This window comes from Protopterus annectens, chromosome 15.part0 (assembly GCF_019279795.1).
Source record: "Protopterus annectens isolate FY-2018-M chromosome 15.part0, PAN1.0, whole genome shotgun sequence".
Classification (NCBI taxonomy): Eukaryota; Metazoa; Chordata; order Ceratodontiformes; family Protopteridae; genus Protopterus; species Protopterus annectens.
In genome coordinates, this window is record NC_056749.1 from 396,603,707 (window position 1) to 396,623,746 (window position 20,040).

Below are 20,040 nucleotides of genomic sequence, written 5' to 3' on the forward strand. Positions count from 1 at the left end.
GCATCAGGCTATAGCCACAGTAGGCCCCAGCTAGCCTGTCCAACTTCAGTTGCCTTGAATCTTTGGGCCCAGCCCTTCTCTAAACTCCAGTGAACCTCCAACTTGAGTTATGGACTTCCTCTCTTTCCAGGCTACATCCTTTTATACATACTTGATTGACAGTCATTGGGCTATCTTGTACAATAATTGCTTATCTAATTTTCATAAGAATGTAACAAAACCAAATACATTCAAAAGAACAGTCCACCCCCCCCACACACACACACACAACTTGTACATGATGTTACATTGTGTGTGTTTACATATGATCACTGACTGATTGCTATTTTTTGTCATCCACCCTAAATATCCTGGTACTGAGCGTAACCGTGAGGTTTACCTTGAATTTAGTCACGCAATGCCAACAACAGATGAGAAGAGTCCTCCTTAATTCATGTATATCACAGGGACAGGATGAAGTTATTTAAAATGGGGAGATATAGCAAAAGGAAGTTTGAGAAGAAGGGTTGAGATTACAAGAAAAAGGGTAATGTAAGGAGACAGAAGTAATTTTAGTAGTAAAACTGCTGAGAGTGAAATAGAGGCTCAGTATGTGGTACTAGGCTATCGGCCAGAACATTTTCATAATGAAGGTCAGTATATCAAATGTTTTGGTGGAGATATTAACTATCATCTGATTTCTCCTAATAGACTGTATCAGCACAGTGTATTCAGCCATCTTCCACAAGTGAAGACTCAGCAGTTAGACCTGTTTGCTACTCAGAATAAAGGGCTTCCCAGCTTCTGCTTCCTCCAGCCAGGCAGATAGTGTAGTATGTGCACAGGTCCTGCTTAGGTGAATTCATTTTATGCATCTTCCCACGATTCTTTAGTGTTCTTTACCTACTGCTGAAGTTTTTTTTTATAAAATGGGAAAGTCAGTCATTGCCATCTTTTTTGATGCTTGGCCCCATTACAGCCAGTTCTGTGCTGAGAGCAGGAGACTTTGGTGCTGTGGCAAGATGGATGCCTCCATCTGAAAGTGTGTGTGTGTGTGTGTGTGTGTGTGTGTGTGTGTGTGTGTGTGTGTGTGTGTGTGTCTGTTTTCAACAACTGGACTCATTTTCTGTGATAAGGTTGCATCACAGAATGATGAGAGATTTTTAATGACATAAGTATGACATTGATAAATATATCACAATTCTGTCTCCGTCATCAGTTCTGTGGTTGTAAGAGCTCAGAATATTTCTCAGAGAATTTCCATTTATACTTACAGTAATTACCATTAAAACAAAAACATTTCATTGTGTGATATGAATGCCATGCACAATCAGACATTGCCAATAAACATAGCAAACTGAATGTAGACCCCTTCATTTGTAAGATGAGTTGCCAACTGGCTCACAAACCGGACACACACTATCAAAGCGAGTGAATCGACATCAACCAGCAGACCTGTTACCAGTGGGGTGCCACAGTGGTCAGTGCTGGGCCTCCTACTGTTCAGTATATACTTCTCAGAAGGTCAGGTCAAAACTAAGAGGTTGTGGCTGACCAAATTTGCAGACAACTGCAAACTAGGTGCAGTCATTGAATCCCCAAATTATGTCAGTATACTCCAAGAGGGTCTCACACAGACCAACGACTGGTGTATTAGTCACAGTCTCAAACTGAATGCAAAGAAATGCATCATCATTCTCTTTGGCACAAAAAATGTCCCCTCACACTATCAAATCAACAACAATACCCTAAGTACCCATGAAGTGGTAAGGGACCTGGGTTCACAAGTTGACTGCCTCCTTAACTTCAACCACCATGTGTCTGTTGTAGTAAGGAAAGCTTTCTACGGAGCACACTTTATTAGTAAAGGCATCACCTCAAGAGCAAAAGAAGTTATAATGCCCCCTATACTCGGCACTTATCCGGCCCATAATTGAGTATAACGCCCCATTTGGTATTTACTGTACTAAGCATCTGCAGCAATTAGAGAGACCTCAGAGGTTTCTAACAAAGAAGATCAAGGGGCTCCAGCATGTGCCTTACACAGACTGACTAAAGTCCCTGTCAGTATACTCCATATCATATAGACTTCTTAGGGGAGACTTATGCCTGGCCCACAGAGCAATCCAAAACCCAAACCTAATGAACTTGCTGCATATCCGTAAAGCAAATGGCACTAAGGCTACCCATTCCAGGGACCTAAATATAGCCTCTGACTTAAATAGGACATGCTGGAGAGACAGATTTATCTCCCATCGACTGCCGCATCTTTGGAACAGGCTGCCAGTTCATGTGAAACAGAGCACCTCTATGACACTCTTTAAGAGGAACCTAAACAAGTGGATGGGGCACCATAAATTTTTACCAGGGATAGAGCCCACAACCCTCCTGGACATGGGCAGTCATCACTAAATGCAATCTCGTGTATTGAATAGCATTTCTGTGGTATTACATTGGGATGAAATGGCTAGGCTTACAATGACCTCTTGGTCGATAACCTAGTAATCTCCTGTGAACTACACAGAGGCTGTTTTTTACCATAAATTCCTTTTAGCTGTTTGTTGGTTGAAAAAAAAGGACTTTTTAATTTTTTTTAACAAGCAGAATTAAATGTCAGACAAAGTAATAGGATGTTGTGAGTGTGATAGCTCATCATCAAGCTGTTGTCTATAAAAGTAATTGGGTTTCCTTTGACTACACCGTCTATGATTTTGTTAATGCGTTAAAACACAGAAGTAATTGCCCACATTTTTAACAGATATGACTAATTTGAAAACAAAACATGATTGCGGGAAAAGTCATGCTGTGAAGTAAATCACCTCCTCCGTGAGAAATTGATAATAGATATGAAAAGGTTGTCATATTTTTAAACTTTTAAGTATAAATAACTTAAAACAAAAGCAAGTACCACGGTAATATAAGTGAAACACTTGTTTTGATCCCATTCAAGTCAGAAATTTGGAGTGTTAATTTAACTTTACCTTTTATACATTCATTCATTCTCTTGTACCCATAAATTCTTTTTGTGGGTTTGTGGAGAGCTGTCGTTTATTCCATCAGGTGATGCTCTTAAGGTGTGAAACCAATTATGTATAGAATAACAGTCCTTTGCATGATGCATACTATGTCACTGATACCCACTTATGGGAACCATCAGATTAACCTGTTGGCATATTTTTGAGATATGAGAGAAAGCAAGGAGCTTCTGTCAAAAACTCAGGTGGTCACAAATTACATGCCTGTTCCTTTCAGAAAGCATCCCAGTTGAGAACCCAGGTAGGGTGTCGACCATTATGAGGCCGTGATGTTAAATAATCTATTGTGACACAGTTGATTTTTTATTTACATAGAAAGCAAGTAAAACAATGTTATCTTTTGCAGTCTCTTGTGTTTTTTTTTTAGTTTTACTGTGTCTTTACAGTACTAAAAAGGGAATTATTTGGAATAAGTAGGGAACAGCCAGGGTTCAAGTATATGATATAAATCTTACCATGTAAACAGTTGGTACAGACTTCTAAATGTGATTTGGGGTCCTGCCACTAATGACTAAACTCATTCAGTCTCCTCTGTACATACTAATGATAACATACACCTAATCCCCTATGTGTCTTTGCAACATACACATACTTGTATGTATGCATTGAGTGGGGGATGAAAACTGTGCCACACATCAGACGGGACAGTAGGCATTGCAGATGTTACCCTCCAGTTTGTTTATACTGACCATCAGGGCAGTGCGTTTTCAGCTGGTATATCAGAATGTCTGTTGTCATTTATTTTTTTATTTTACAGTTTGTTTACCAGGTAAGTGAGCTGGTCAGTTGATCATTTTCAATCACGGCTTGGGCATAGGATACTATGTACAGAACAAGACATTCATGTATGCACTTCACATTTAAAGAGTTCAAAGTATGTTTACAGGTAGTAAAGTTAGTTGCAAGGATGTGATAAACAGACACTGTATAGAAGATCATAATTAAACACTTTTCGTTGTATACAACAAAGCTAGTACAAACATTGTACTGTATACAGTATGTACATTTATTCAGGGAATTAATATGCTGTATAGTGCCTAATGCAGCCGTCACTTTAATGCTATTCCAAGGGCCTTTAGTTAATCTGTGTCTTGGAAGCAGGAGCACTTGGATTCCTTATAGTGACTTGTTTCACAGATTCTTAAATGTGCCAGTGCTAATGTTAATTTTTATTTCATTTGGAAGGTGATTCCAGCTGGCAGTTTAATATAGTATGAAGTGTTACAGAGTTCTGCTTGTAGGACAGAGAAGCCTCCTTGACTGCAGGCACAGGAACTGCTCAGCATTCTGTATTTTCGAGAGTTGCTTAGTCACTGACTTTCCCATCCCACACTACCCTTCTTTCTGTCAATCCTTCTGGGTTTTTTTTTTTCCTGCTGTAAACAAAATCTGAATCAGGCACAACAGGCTGCATTTCTGTAAGTATTTTTTTTCTTGAACCATTGGTTTGACTCAACTTCATCTCCGATAAGTCATTTCATTATCTGGGATGAACCAGAAATGTCTGTTCATATCTCTTTTTCTCTATTTAGTACCTTTTTTTTTCTTCCCTGCTGCTCTGGTAAAGAGAGTCTTCTAGGCTACAAGGGCAGTAAGTGTGTAATGTGTCTAGGACCCATCCATGACAACTTTCACCCCAAGGTTTGTTTAGAATTCAGTGGCGCAACTTGTAGTTAATTGAGAAGGTCATTGAAAAGTTTCTTATTTCCAAACAGGTGGTGGAATTAGGAAGAAAAGACTAGAAGAGACCATCCATCCACCACCAGTTCATTCAGCCTTTCCAGAGACCAATATCTTTCTAAATAGGTAACAGCAGTCAGAGGAAAAAAGTGTCTTTCAAGCTGAAACCAAGTTAAAAACATAGAAATAATAGTACCTACATATGACAGCAAGATTAAGATCCTCCATGCTGCTGTTTTTTTGGAACCCCCATGACCTCTTATCAGGCAGCTTTTTCAACAGGACCATTTACCCCCTTTCAAGTTCTCTCCTTCCTTCCTTTAAATGGATTTTGACTAGCTGGCACTTAAAATAAAGAAGCTGGACTAAAGCATTCCCTCCAGGACGCAGTATCCTTGGTTTTCAGGTAGTGTGACATCTGTACTCCCTAGTGTCTCTCAAAGCTTCCCCTATTTTCCATTATCAGATTCCTCTAACGCTGTTGGGACCCCACTTCTGGCATAGGTGTTAGGATACTTATCATTTTCATTTTGCAGGCTTAGAGTGTCCCCACCATCAGTTTACCTAATGGGATGCCAAACACTGGATACCCAGCATTGTTCCTGGAGTGTTAGTGTATCTGGCATCTGTCCCTCCTACATTGGGATGCCTTGCATTGGTATCTCCCGTGCCTCATTTCATTTTAATGGGATTACAACCATGACAATGTTGACTGATGCTGTGTTCAGCTTCACTTAGATAGTACAACACAGTCATGGCAGTGAGAGGCTTTGACCAGTGCCCCTTTCTGCTCATTGCAAGAGAGAGACTGCCCTAAGCCACATAAGTTCTCCCTTTCACACTGCAGCACCTCATCTGGTTCACCCATCCCCCTCCCCAACAGAAGCAGCCTTCTCACCACTCAGCTTAACTTTATCAGCTTACAGTTTTATGGTTGCAGAAGGGCACCAGCCTCTTCAGTGCTAGGTTCAGTGACCCAAGAAGGTAATACACCAGGATCCCCATCCTGAACTGTAATCCAGTTCAAAGAAGGCAATGCTGCACCCCTTCCATCCCACTCAAAGTCACATCCATTTTGAGACTTATTCAGGAGAAAGTAAATTTGCCTACTGCGGCAGTCTCTTCCTCCAGTGAAGGATGTAGTAGATCTGTCAGACTGAGGAACTACCGTCTTGGGTGATGCCTTCATTGATGCACATCCTCAAGGATGTCATGGATTCTGTATGGACACTTTGCCAAAGTGCTGCCTTTCACCAGGAAGGCACACAGGATTCTTTGGTCCCCATGGAATGTAGACTGTAGATGCACCTAGACTGTAGATGCACCCAAGATGGCATTGGCTGTTTCAGCTTCTGCTCCCTTTTTATCATACTCCATTGAATACCTGTCAAGGACTTCAGAGCTTTGGACAATGTCTTCACATCCTTCACATTATCTTTGAAGATCCTGAAATGTTTGACATATGTGCTCTAATTCCAAAGGGAGGTTTAGGAGCACATATAGCAGGCTTTTGAGAGGATTTTGAAAGCTCATTGAGGGATTCACACAATGCCTGAACCTCCACTGCTATGTTAGTCATCACTTATAGGGTTACTTGGGGCTGTAGGATTTTGCATTTTGGTGCACTCCCACTCCTGGAATCACCTTATCCCTTTCACCGAGGGCATTAAGTGTCCTTCATTGGTTCCCATTTCAAGGAATCCCTGTCATTTAGACCCCAAATTAATGACATTATTAACTCATCACATGTATAATTCCACTGTGCTGCAAGGCTGGAAGCAGTTGCCTGGAGGTCTGACAAAATAAATTTTATTTTGAAAAAAATACCTTTATATTTAACAAGTAAAGCTGCTTAAAAAAAAAAAAAACATTCAAATCATTTTCTCCCATTTAAGCTACATAATCTTGGCAGTGAATGCCTTAAATTCAGTACACAGCTAAGCTACATTTTAGCAGAAGCAGTGAGTATAATTCTCTAATGCACTACAGCAGAACTAAAGACAAGACGGTGTGCAAGTATGTGACTGAAAGTATGTAGCAGAGTGCAGCATATGTGAATGAATTAAACAGAGGCAGTCTGCATGTCTGGGGGTACAAAGTTATACATCCTGCAGCACACCCATAACATTGCATAGTGGAATCGCTGTAGACTGTGGTTCCACCCAGACTGCAGCAACTACAGCAGAATTATGTGAGGTCTCAGGAATACTCTGCCTCCTGAGTCCTATGGGGCATTAAGCTAGAATGACTGGGACAATTGTCACTGATATTTTCAAAGGGACACGAGCGCCGCTATGGGTCTCGTAATTCCCATAATTTTCATGACACACTTTTCCACTTGGAGATGGTAGGAGGGGAGGTGCTGTCTCTATGAGATTGCAACAGAGAACGTAGTGTCATCATAATGACTTACTGGGGATTGTATAGCTACAGGGGAAAGATTTAAGGATCTCATTTGTTGAATTATTGGTGTTATGGCAGGACATTTGCTATACTGATGCAACACATGGTGCACAAGCCTTTACTAAAGCATGTGTACATGCTGAGAAAGCTCTTCCAGTGAAGAGGTGCTGGAGAGGAAGATGGGGATGCGATCTAGAAATGTGTCCATAGGCAAGCTTGGCCACTGTTTTATAACATTGTCCAAGGAAGGAAAGCCAAGAGTTGAAAATGTTTGTTAGAAGTCAATATGGATATTTGAAGATGAAATCATTTTGCCAGTGAAAATGCAGCTGAATCTGCCAGGAACTGTTTCTCTACCTGCTTTCCATGCCATTAGGAACCTAATGGTCCTCAATCTCTTGTATTTTCACAAATCAAATAGTGCAACAAATATAAAAAAAAACAGGGATCTAAATCTTCACCAGAATACAAATAAATCATGCTGGAGAGATGGATGCATTACACAGTACTTTCCAAATTGAGCAGTGTGATACACTATTTTCATTCTGACGGGAACTGGATAATTGGATGGATATTCACAAATTCACCCATGCTTTAACGGATCTATCTTTTTACGAAGGAGGTGCAGTCTAAGAATGGATAATAGCAACATGTTTTGTTGCAGTGTCTCAGTTGCCTTGTATTTTCTATTATCCTAAGAAGTGAGTAGTTAAATTCAAGTGAGTACTTTTAATATCCAGAGCAGTTTTGATGTACTTGAAGAGAGAAGATATGTTGTAAAGTGAGCTGTGAAGCTATTACATAGACAGATCTGGTTTTCAGTGAGGAAACCTTGTAGAGCACAGTACACTTGTAAGATGAACTACTCCTTCGATGAAATGTCCAGCTGAAATAACACTTTGTGCCATTCACTTCATAATCAGCAGCTTTTTTTTCATTTAAATAATTCATTCACCGAGTACCACACTAGTTAACTGTAATGCTAAGTTAAATTAAATGTTCACTGTAAGTGAAACATTACAGCACTTTTATTTCCCAGAGTCATTAATGAAGTTTAGAACATAAATCAGTGGTATTAGTTACTAAAAAGATATGCTGTGTGTGGTTTAAGACCATTTTAAACTAAAAATATTCCCTTCCACATTTCTTAAGTGTGATTTGTGCTTACTACAGTATGATAGGTTATGATTTTGTTGTGTACAACAAACTATAAATACATCTTGTACTTAAAATAGTTTAAATAATGCTTAACTAGAAAATTGCTGAGATGTAGATGTTACTTTGACTAACATATTGATGTATTTGCAAAGTTTTGCCATACTGTTCTAACTGTTGATTTTTCAGAAAACACACAAACATTTCTTTTACAAATTTTGTGACATTCATTATTTTTAAATTTTGTATAAGTGGATTCAGCAGTGTATTTTTGTACTTTAAGTAATTCTCAGATTCATTATAGTATTATATGTCCACACACACATTTGCCTTGTTTGACAACTTGATATATTTTCAAAGTTTCGATGTCGAGGGAAGAAGCTAAAGTATTCAGTAGTGTGTTTTTGTTTTGGAGAAGACTTCCCGGGTGTAATTGCGAAGGAATGAAGTATTCAGTAGTGTGCTTTTGTTTTGGAGAAGACTTCCCAGGTGTAATTGAGAAGGAATGAAGTATTCAGTAGTGTGTTTTTGTTTTGGAGAAGACTTCCCAGGTGTAATTGAGAAGGAATGAAGTATTCAGTAGTGTGTTTTTGTTTTGGAGAAGACTTCCCAGGTGTAATTGAGAAGGAATGAAGTATTCATTAGTGTGTTTTTGTTTTGGAGAAGACTTCCTGGGTGTAATTGAGAAGGAATGAAGTAGTCATTTTGGTTTGTCCCACAGCCAGTTACAGATTTTTTGTCTTGGAGAGTATAGAAAAGGACCCTAGGGGGGGACCATGGCAGGCAAGGCTGGAACAAAAGGAGACTCATTGGCAAATTTCCCTGGATTCAAATAAAAAACCGGGTTTAAACGATTATATTTCCATCAAGCCTATATTAAAACTCAAGGCCAGTATAGCATAGATATACTCTTATATTTAGAGTTTTTAATATTGTTTTTAAATTCACATAGTATCACACTGTGTTTGTTTCAAGAATACTAGTGACCTATGTTAGCTTTTACATGCTATGTTGGCACACCTGTGTATACATTTTTGGTACATTAGTAGAACAAATGCAATGTTGTACGTAATAGCTGTTATAAAATCTACAGCTTTAATTTTTAATTGGATGAACATGTGATTAATTTGGATGTATTTAAACTAAGCATTGTCAGTTTTACATTGTCTGAAGAAGTTGCATTTAGCAACGAAAACGTGTCTTTACTTTGGTAACCACAGCGTTAATAAAGAAGGTTGTTTTTAGTGCTTTACTACTTGGTTCTTGGATATTCATTGGCACCATCCCCGGAGCTGTTTTGGGAGTTTTACAGTTGTTTTTCACAGCTTCACCTCTTGTTTTTTGGTTGTTTTGGAGAAGACTTTCCAGGTGTAATTGAGAAGGAATGAAGTAGTCAGTAGTATGTTTTTGTTTTGGAGAAGACTTCCTGGGTGTAATTGAGAAGGAATGAAGTATTCAGTAGTGTGTTTTTGTTTTGGAGAAGACTTCCCAGGTGTAATTGAGAAAGAATGAAATATTCAGTAGTGTGTTTGTGTTTTGGAGAAGACTTCCCAGGTGTAATTGAGAAAGAATGAAGTATTCAGTAGTGTGTTTTTGTTTTGGAGAAGACTTCCTGGGTGTAATTGAGAAGGAATGAAGTATTCAGTAGTGTGCTTTTGTTTTGGAGAAGACTTCCCGGGTGTAATTGAGAAGGAATGAAGTATTCAGTAGTGTGCTTTTGTTTTGGAGAAGACTTCCCGGGTATAATTGAGAAGGAATGAAGTATTCAGTAGTGTGTTTTTGTTTTGGAGAAGACTTCCCAGGTGTAATTGAGAAGTAATGTAGTATTCAGTAGTGTGTTTTTGTTTTGGAGAAGACTTCCCGGGTGTAATTGAGAAGGAATGAAGTATTCAGTAGTGTGTTTTTGTTTTGGAGAAGACTTCCCGGGTGTAATTGAGAAGGAATGAAGTATTCAGTAGTGTGTTTTTGTTTTGGAGAAGACTTCCCGGGTGTAATTGAGAAGGAATGAAGTATTCAGTAGTGTGTTTTTTGTTTTGGAGAAGACTTCCCAGGTGTAATTGCGAAGGAATGAAGTATTCAGTAGTGTGTTTTTGTTTTGGAGAAGACTTCCCAGGTGTAATTGAGAAGGAATGAAGTATTCAGTAGTGTGTTTTTGTTTTGGAGAAGACTTCCCAGGTGTAATTGAGAAGGAATGAAGTATTCAGTAGTGTGTTTTTGTTTTGGAGAAGACTTCCCGGGTGTAATTGAGAAGGAATGAAGTATTCAGTAGTGTGTTTTTGTATTGGAGAAGACTTCCCAGGTGTAATTGAGAAGGAATGAAGTATTCAGTAGTGTGTTTTTGTTTTGGAGAAGACTTCCCAGGTGTAATTGAGAAGGAAGTCAAACATTTCCATGATCAGTTTTGCAATAAAACATAATTGGCCAAATTGCAAATTCCTCTTACTAGGTCACTGTTCAGGATTTTGCTGTCACAGGTGTCGTGATCTCAGAAGTGACTTTAGTATATGCAGAGGTGCAGGGGGGTTAAACCTTCTGTATGAAAGGCATAGGAGGGTTTGCTTTACTCAAAAAATGCAGTCTTTAAATTATAAAAAGATGTCTTGAGTATCTTTTTTTGTTCAGGACATTTTTGTATGATTTACAAAATTTGGTCCAACAGAGTACAGATCTAGAGCTTTGATAGACTTAGTTTTGCTGCTCAATCCCTTTGTGTATTTTTGTCTTCTTGAGCAGATAGTCTTGTCAGTGCTTGTATATGATAGCACAGAATTCTTCATGGTAAATATTTGTATCTACTAAGGTTGCCAAACCAGTTTGAGAACTCCCCTCATATTTTATATTAGTCACATTGTTTTTAACAAGCTGAGTATAATCACTTAAATTGTTCTTCATTTTAACCCATCCGTTTGTTATGAATTATGGTTTGAAACGTGTCTTTTTTTCTGTGTTCATTTTAGATGAATAAAGGTGTTTTTTTTTCTCACAGAAGAATCCAGTGAATTAGTTCAACGAGATGATGATAGAGAACAGAATGATCGTAATGTGACATCAGCTGTTAATGTGGTATGTACTGCTTTTCAAACATCAATTAACTTCCCTACCATTCTGAATCTTTAAGTTTTCAAAGAACTGTGATTTTGAAGATACATATTCAGAAGCCGACATTTCAATATCCTCGTTGCCCATTTCTCACTTCAGGTTTTTTATTACTACCCCTTACAATAAGACTTTCAATTACTTTACTTTCTTTTCAGACTGATAGTAATTTCTATCTGAAGTAGTGTACATCATTTGATCTTCAACCTGTGGGTACCGGATTCGTATCAGATCTGAGCCGGCAACTTCACTAGCATCTGCTCCGAGCTCCAAGCTCCTCCCCCTACCCATAATACACCACCACTACCTTCCATCCCCTAGATCTCGTTTGCCGCTGCTAGCTAAGCATCGTAATTCTGAGCTTAACATTGTGAGTTGGGTTTCTGTCTTTATTAGCATTTTTTGAGTGTGTGTACTTGTTAGTGGGTTTCCTCTCCTCCTCCCCTCGCTGGTGTGTTGAGTTAAAGCGTTTTTTCTTAGCTTTTAGGTAGTTAGTTAGTTTTAGTGTATAGCTGTCTTCCCCTCCCCCATCTGTGTGCTTGTCTGAGTGTGTGGTGAGTGTCATGTGTTGTGAAAGTTATTTTAAATAACTTGTTTACATTTGTTTAAATGTTTACTCTTGTAGTGAGACATGGCAGATCTTCCCAAGCAAGTGTTTAAGAGGTGCACTGAGTGTGGCCACAAATTGTCACCTGCTGATGGCCTCACTCTTTGCATGCTGTGTTTGGGTGCGGCCCATTTGAACGCAGACTGTTATATTTGCGTGGGTTTTAACCCACGCGCCCTCAGCTTTGAAGGGCCTGCTACCTTCTATGGAGGCGACCGCCTCCTCTTCTGCTTCGGTCACAGCTGTTGCTGTGGCCACCTCTCCTTCTACTCTTGTCCTTCCTTCTCCTCCCTCTCAGGCTGGGACTCATCCTCCTACTTCTAAGCTTGCGGAAGCAGATCGCAGAAAAGGCAGAGAGAAGGAGAGAGAGCACTGTCCAGAAAATAGAAAGCGGTCCCTGGACCTTTCAGTTCCATCAGGAACTCCCGCTAAGAGTCAGTCTAGACACCGTGACTCCCTCGGCTCCAATCTCCTAGATTTTCTCCAGAGCCAGAGGAGCCCCAACCACTCTCTAGAGCCTCAGTTCCTCGACCCGCCAGGTTGGAGTCCATGGCTTCGTCGCAGTCCACCCGCAGCCTTTCTGAAGTCAACATGGATAAAATGATACGGTTGTTCATTCGTATACACATTCAAATGGGAGTCTTGCCAGCCCCCTCTTGAGGGGGGAAGCTTACTTCCCTTCTTTCTTTACAATAATATCTCCTTCTCCGATCCAACCCCCGGTTTCAGAGTGCATGGATCCGAGGATGGCCTTAGGGGCTCGGCACCGACGGTACCTGTTTCCTCAATGCCGGCAGCTGCCTGGAGCATGTTGGATCTGACAAGTTTGGATCTGAGTGACTCTTGGAGCTGGAGCCTGGGTGTCGGATCCAAGGGGGTGGAATTTTTTCCATTGGTTCCGACGTTGTCGGGTCAAGTTTCCCCCCTTGGAGCGCCGCCTACTTCAGGCCTGACACCGATTCTCACTTCTGATCCAGGGAGTTCCCTTACTGGTGTCCCAGGAAGCTAATTCTCCCTCGGCGTTCATTGTAGAAAGGGTTCTCTCCACTGGATCGAGGCCCCTGACTATATCTTCAGACTCTACCCTGACTCCCTCTGCTTTGTGTGCGAATCCCATCATTTTACCAGAGGGGACAGCCCATGCTCGAGGAGTCCCAGGCGGTTCCCCGTGAGGTTCATAGACTGGTACTAGGCTATCGGCCCTATGGCCTATACAAGCCTAGCCATAACAATTCCCTGGCTATTTCTTCCCACACTATTTACTTCCCTGGACCTCTGTCTAGCAGGGCGACTGATGTGATCCCCAGGGTGAATTTCCTTTCTCCCATCCAGTCATCAGGGTTCCTTTTGAAGAGGGCCAAAGAGGCACTTTGCTTGACATGTCTGGGCAGTCTATTCCAGAGTCTGGATAGTCTCTGGGTCAGGAACCTATCCCTCCAGCATGTTTTGTTTATTGTGATGGCAAGATTTAGATCCCTGGAGTATGTGGCTCTGAGGGATTGGGATTTCTTTAAGTGTAGCATGTCCAACAGCTCTGGGTTTGACATGGCCTTGTATGTTAAGCAGAGATCACTTCGGAGTAGACGATATGCGACAGAGTATAGCTGGTGTTTTTTAAGGCGGTCAGCATAGGGCATCTGCTTTAGGCCTGTTATTCTTTTAGTGAGGTATTTCTGCGGCCTTTCCAGTTGTTGCAGATGTCTTGAGAGGTACATACCAAATGGGGCGTTGTATTCTATAACGGGTCTAATGAGGGATGAGTACAGTGGGACAATGACCTCCTTTTTTCTGGATGAAAAGCCCTTAATGATGAGGTATGCCACATAGAAGGATTTCCTGACTGTTGTGATGATGTGGTTATTGAAGGTGAGACCACTGTCCACTTGTGTCCCTAAGTCTCTTATCACACTTTCGGTGTTTAGTGTACTGCCACCTATGTGATAATTCACGGGTACATGTTTTTTCCCAAAGGGGATAACTGTACATTTCTTGGCATTGAGCTTGAGCCCATGGCTCTGGCACCAAGCATCTGTTTCTGTAAGGCCCTTTTGTAGAGTATCCACATCATTTGGGGATTCAATAATGGCTCCCAGTTTGCAGCCATCTGCAAACTTTTTTAGCCAGAGTCCCTTAGTGTTGGCCTGTACTTCAGAGAAGTAGATGCCAAACAAGAGAGGTCCCAGGACTGAACCCTGAGGTACTCCACTTGTCACTTGTCTGGAGCTGGATTTGGAGTCAGCTACTTTTACAGTGTGGGTTCTGTCAGTAAGCCAGTTGGCAACCCATCGAGTGATGTAGGGATTAATGCTCAGCTTAGCAAGTTTATCTATGATTCCAAAGTGAGGGATCATGTCAAAGGCCTTGGCAAGGTCCAGATAGGCTGTGTAGATTGCCTTACCCTCGCCCACGGCTCCGGAGACTGATTCAAAGAAGTCAATCAGGTTCAGGAGACAAGATCAGCCCTTCACGAACCCAAACTGGGTGGAGTCCAGTGTTTTAAGGTTGCCAATGTCTTTGTTTATAAGTTCCATGATAATACGTTCCATGGCCTTGCAGATCAGGCTCGTCAGACTGATGGGGCGGTAGTTCCCGGGATCCAAGGTGGATCCCCCCTTGTGGAGTGGGATAACTGTAGCTGTGCACCACTCAGTGGGCACAAAGCCTGAGGTGAGGGTATGATTAAACATGACACTTAGGTGAGGTGCCTGTTCATTTTGAAGTTCATGTAGTACACAGCCCGGGATGTCATCTGGTCCCATGGATGCTGTATTCTTAGCTTTGGAGAGTGCGTTTTTTTACCTGTGTGGCCGTTATTACCGGAATTTGGCAGTCTTCCAGTATTGAGACGGGCCATTTAGGGGGTGAGAGTGGGGTGAAGTTGGCACTGAATTGATCTGCCAGGATATTGGCAATATCCTTGGGATCAGTATATTTAATACCATTCTGCTGTAGCTCAGAGCAGATCTGAGCATTGCCATTTAGATTCTTGACATAGTTATAGAATGCCTTGTGGTTGTCTTTGGAATATTAGGCAATTTTATTTTCGTAACTAGCTTTGGAGGATTTTATGAGAGATCTCAGCTTCTTACTGAGGCTGGTAAGGGAGATTTTGCATCCTGAGAATTTCCTCTTTTCTGCAACAGTTTTTTTCCTTTTGTTGTAAAGTTTGTTTATGGCAGGGGACCACCAGATTGGCTTCCTTTTTTTGGAGGAGAGCATCTTGGTTCTATTTGGGATGGCATGATTTGTGCATGAGTGGATGTGCTCATACAGTGCCTTAGGAACAAGTGGTTTGCAATATATACACAAGACGTCACTACATCGTCAAGTAAAGTATTATTGTGTGTGTATGTATATATATATATATATATATATATATATATATATATATATATATATATATATATATATGTGCATAATTTTCTCGAAACGAGATTGATGTCTGTTTTCTTTAGATAGGTATTTGTATTGTTTATTTGTGTTTTTGAGTTACCGTATTATTGTTATTATTTGAAAAAAGAAAATTTAAATAAAGAGATTCTGGGGGGGGGGGACAAGTGGTTTGCGAGTTCCCTCCGGAAAGCCCCACCGGAGAGGTACCTTGCAAGCATCGTCAAGTAAAGTATTATTGTGTGTGTGTGTATGTATGTATATATATATATATATATATATATATATATATATATATATATGTGCATAATTTTCTCGAAACGAGATTGTTGTCTGTTTTCTTTAGATAGGTATTTGTATTGTTTATTTGTGTTTTTGAGTTACCGTATTGTTGTTATTATTTGAAAAAAGAAAATTTAAATAAAGAGATTCTGGGGGGGGGGGGGGAACAAGTGGTTTGCGAGTTCCCTCCGGAAAGCCCCACCGGAGAGGTACCTTGCAAGCATACATGCAAGAGGAGGCACTTGAACTCCCCGGAGTCCCTCACTGCGGACACGGATTTGGATGACTGGAAAGGTTCCCCCAAATCACCTCCCGAGGATATCTCCTTTGGAGACATCATGGAAATCTTACTCCAGCGGGGAGGTTGGTCTGCCCCAAAATCTTCCTCGGACGAGTCTGTGTTCCTGGAGGCTTTCGGCATGGGCCGGTTTACTTCCTGGGTGTCCCCTCTCACAGATCTCTTGGTGGACTTGGTCACCTCATGGGCTTAGAAGAAGACGGACACTGTGGAACTAATCCCTAAATGCCCAGACAAAATTTTGAGCCCCCCTACAGACAGACCAGTGTAGAATAAATCCTATGGACGCTATGGTGGTAGCAGCCGCCACCAAAAAGGAACTAGCCCAGGAGAGTTCCTCGGTCCATCCCCCTGATCGTGAGTCTAGAATGATGGACTGCCTAGGGAAGCGGGTTTATGCATCATCGACCTCTTCTATCAGGAAGTTGAACTATTTGGCCCACGTTTCTAGACTGCAGTGCAACCTAGTTAAGGAACTCGCTGAGTCTCCCCCAAAGTCCATGTCGCAGGAGGACAGAGCCATGTTCTCCGTGAGAATGGCTACCTTGACATCACTTTCAAACACATCCATGCAACTCCTCTCACATGCTACTGAAGGAGCGGCTAGGGCTGCTGGGTCCAGCGTGTCCATGAGGCATAACACCTGGCTCAGACTATGTCAGTTCATGAAACCCTTCAAGGCATCTTTTGTGAACGCACCTTATGACAGTTCTACCCTTTTTGGTAATACCGTCTGAGACGCATTGTTCCAGAGTGAGAAAGATGGGAAGACACTGTCTGCCTTCGGAATCCGCTTCTTGAACCCTCAAAGATCCTTTTCTCGAAATCACCGAGGGCAAAAGAAGATGTGGTTCTGAAAGTCTCAGTATTCCGGGGACACTCAAGACTCTTCTTCCCCTAGAGGCAGATGCAGACAGGATAGATGCCAGCCCAGCGGCAGAGGGGGTCCGAGGAATTTTGGCTCTCGAGTACTTTCCTCGGACAGGCCCACGCAGCAACCCTGAGGGGTTGCGTGACTGCTCTGGAGCCAGTCAGGGGTCACCTGTCATTGCACCTGGCAGCATGGGAGTCTGTGTTATCAGACCGTTGGGTGCTTCAGATAATTTCCAAAAGCTATTCAGTCCCATTTCTGGTTTCTCCCACACCTTTCAAATACCTCCCGGACATACCACCCACACAGAGGGAGGCAGCAGCAAGAGAAATCTCCAAGCTGCTAGATAAACGAGCCATCGAACCCATCCCCCCAGATCAGTCCAGATTGGGCATCTACTCCAGGTTCTTTTTGGTGCCAAAGAAAACGGGGGACTTTCTGGACCTATCTATCTGAACCTGTCAGTTGCCAAAGAAAAGTTCCAGATGGTCACTTTACAGTCCATCATGCCGTACCTGCAAGAGAGCAACTGGATGTGCTCGTTCGTCCTCCAGGATGTTTACTATCACGTAAAGATGCACAGAAGCTCCAGGAGGTTCCTTCGCTTCTGGCTAAGAGCCAATCATTATCAATTCCGAGCCCTACCCTTTAGTCTCACCACAGCCCCCAGAGTGTTCACCAAAGTGATGGCAGTAGTAGCGGCTCACCTGAGGCTTCAGGGAGTTCAGGTCTACACTTACCTAGATGAATGGCCCCTTACTGCTCCCACCAAGCGTCTACTTTGTTCGACCAGAGATTATTTTCTAAAGCTAGCACTCCACTTAGGAATTACAATCAACACAGCCAAATCTCTTCTTAATCCTGTCCAGGTGATAAAATACATAGGGGCACAGATAGACATGCTACATACAAAAATCTTCCTGACCACGGAGAGAGTTCGAAACCTAAGGATGCAGGTTGCCTTCATTTACCATTCTCACCTTCCCTCAGCAGAATCTATTTTGAAGTCCCTAGGTTCTATGGCAGAGACCATAACACTTCTTCCATGTGCTCAGTTACATATGCGACTACTACAGTGGACTCTAGCGGTGCAGTGGTCCCTGTTGGATCTTCCATTGTCACATCCAATACACCTCAGCAGAGTCTGCAGATCGTCCTTTCTTTGGTGGATGCATTCTTCGGAAATTCTGGAGGGACGACCTTTTGTTCCAGTTCTTGCCCAAGCCACAGTGACCATGGACACCTCCCAACTAGGGTGAGGGGGGCATTGTTCAGGAAAGACAGTCCAAGGCATGTGGTCCCCTATTGAGACCAGTTTGCATATAAACGTCCTAGACTTGAGAGCGGTCCTTTTAGCGTTGCAGGCCCTTCATGCCTTTCTACCTCTGGAAACCATTGCAATCCAGTCAGACAACATGTCAGTGGTCTGGTATATCAACAAACTGGGAGGGACCAGATCTTACCCCCTTTGTCACGAGGCTATGAGAGTTTGGGAATGGACGATTTCCACCGGTCGTTTTCTGATAGCAACACATATTCCGAAATGGTCCAATATTCTAGCAGACAGACTAAGCCGCACTATTCTGATGCCTTACGAGTGGTCTCTGAATCCTTCAGTAGCGGAGCAGATCTTTCTAGAGTGGGGTTGGCCTTGCTGCGATCTCTTCGCATCTCTTTCCAACGCGAAGTGCAGCGAGTTCTTCGCTCTGAACCCCCTGTCGGGGGAGTCCCCCAGAGATGCTCTAGTCCATGCTTGGCCTCCCGGTCTTCTGTATGCTTAACCTCCTGTACCTCTTATTCTGAAGTTTCTACAGAAAGGTTGCCTGCTGGGGAGCAAAGTGATCCTCATTGCCCCGCTTTGGCCTCGCCAGGTATGGTTTCCCTTTCTTTGATCTCATCTTATAGCTCCACCTTGGATCTTGGATCCCATTCAGGATCTCATTTCACACCCCTTGAGGGTCCCTCATCCAACTCTGGACAGTCTGTGGCTCACAAATTGGCTGCTCCAGTTCCCTTAATTGCTAGGACTCCTGGATTGTTTTCTTCGTTCAGGTCTATTCTGGTGGCAGCTCATAAGTCATCCACCAGGAAGGTTTATCGTAGCAAATCCAAACGTTTTTCTTTTGGGCTTCTCAAAGGAGTTTAGATCCTTTCACGGCTCCTGTTCCGGTTATTCTAGATTTTCTGGTGAATATTTTTCAACAAGGGGCTAGCTCGTCTACAATCAAGGTTCAGCTAGCTGCCATTTCTCATTTTCATGTGGGTGAGAATTCTGCTTCTTTAGCCTCTTCCAGATTGTGTAGAACCTTTATCAAAGGTACCTTCCTCTTATGTCCTCCGGTCAAAGATCCTATTCCCCCACAGGGCCTTACTATGGTTCTTCAAGCATTGGTCGCTCCGTCATTTGAACCTGCAGCAACCACGGACCTTAAGTTTTTGTCTTGGAAAACAGCATTTCTAGTGGCTATCTCCTCTGCTAAAAGGGTTTCAGAACTGCAAGCATTGTCTGTCAAGGTTCCATGCAGGATTTTCCATAAGGATAGGGTTTACCTTCGCACCACTCCTTCCTTTCTCCCAAAAGTAGCATCAGAGGTTAACATCAGTCAAACTATCAATTTACCTGTTTTCTTCCCGAATTTTACAAACAAAATGGAATGCAAGCTGCACTTTTTGGATGTTCATAGACAGTTGCAATTCTGTTTACACAGGACTAGAACCTTTTGCAAATCTGACCAATTGTTTGTGTCCTTTTCTAAACCTTTTTCAGGTAACCCTATCTCCAAGGTTACCATTGCTAGGTGGATCTCCGTATGTATCCTTCAGATCTACAAGGATAAAGGTTTGTCTCCTCCGGGTCAGGTTAAAGCTCACTTGACTAGGTCCATGGCTACTTTTGCAGCCTTTTGGTTGAGAGTATCATTGGACGATATTTGTTCTGTGGCTACTAGGTACTCATCTCATACCTTTATTTCTCACTATAAATCGGATTTGATATCTAGAAGGAGAGCATCCCTTGGTTCTGCGATGCTCCAGATTGTCCTTCTTTGAGGGCCACCAAGGTATTTTAGTAGTTGGGGACTCTGTCCCACAGGTTAAAGATCAAATGAAGTAAACTACTTCAGATAAAGAAGTTATGTACTCACCATAATGTTCCATCTGAGTAGTTCTACTTTATTTGTCTTCAACCGTCCCTCCCTCCTTTCCCCTGGCCTTACCATATGGACAGCTTTATAGCTGGTTTTAG

The 20,040-nt window shown here is 42.1% G+C and overlaps 1 protein-coding gene across 2 annotated transcripts in view; it reads left to right on the forward strand.

Moving 5' to 3' along the window:
- The window catches only part of HDX (highly divergent homeobox), a 587,780-nt gene that overhangs the window by 434,149 nt on the left and 133,591 nt on the right, over positions 1 to 20,040 (forward strand). For both annotated transcript variants that reach the window (XM_044057137.1, XM_044057138.1), the window contains exon 7: positions 11,239 to 11,315. In XM_044057137.1, the coding sequence (XP_043913072.1) occupies positions 11,239 to 11,315 (77 nt within the window). The remainder of the gene's footprint in view (positions 1 to 11,238; positions 11,316 to 20,040) is intronic.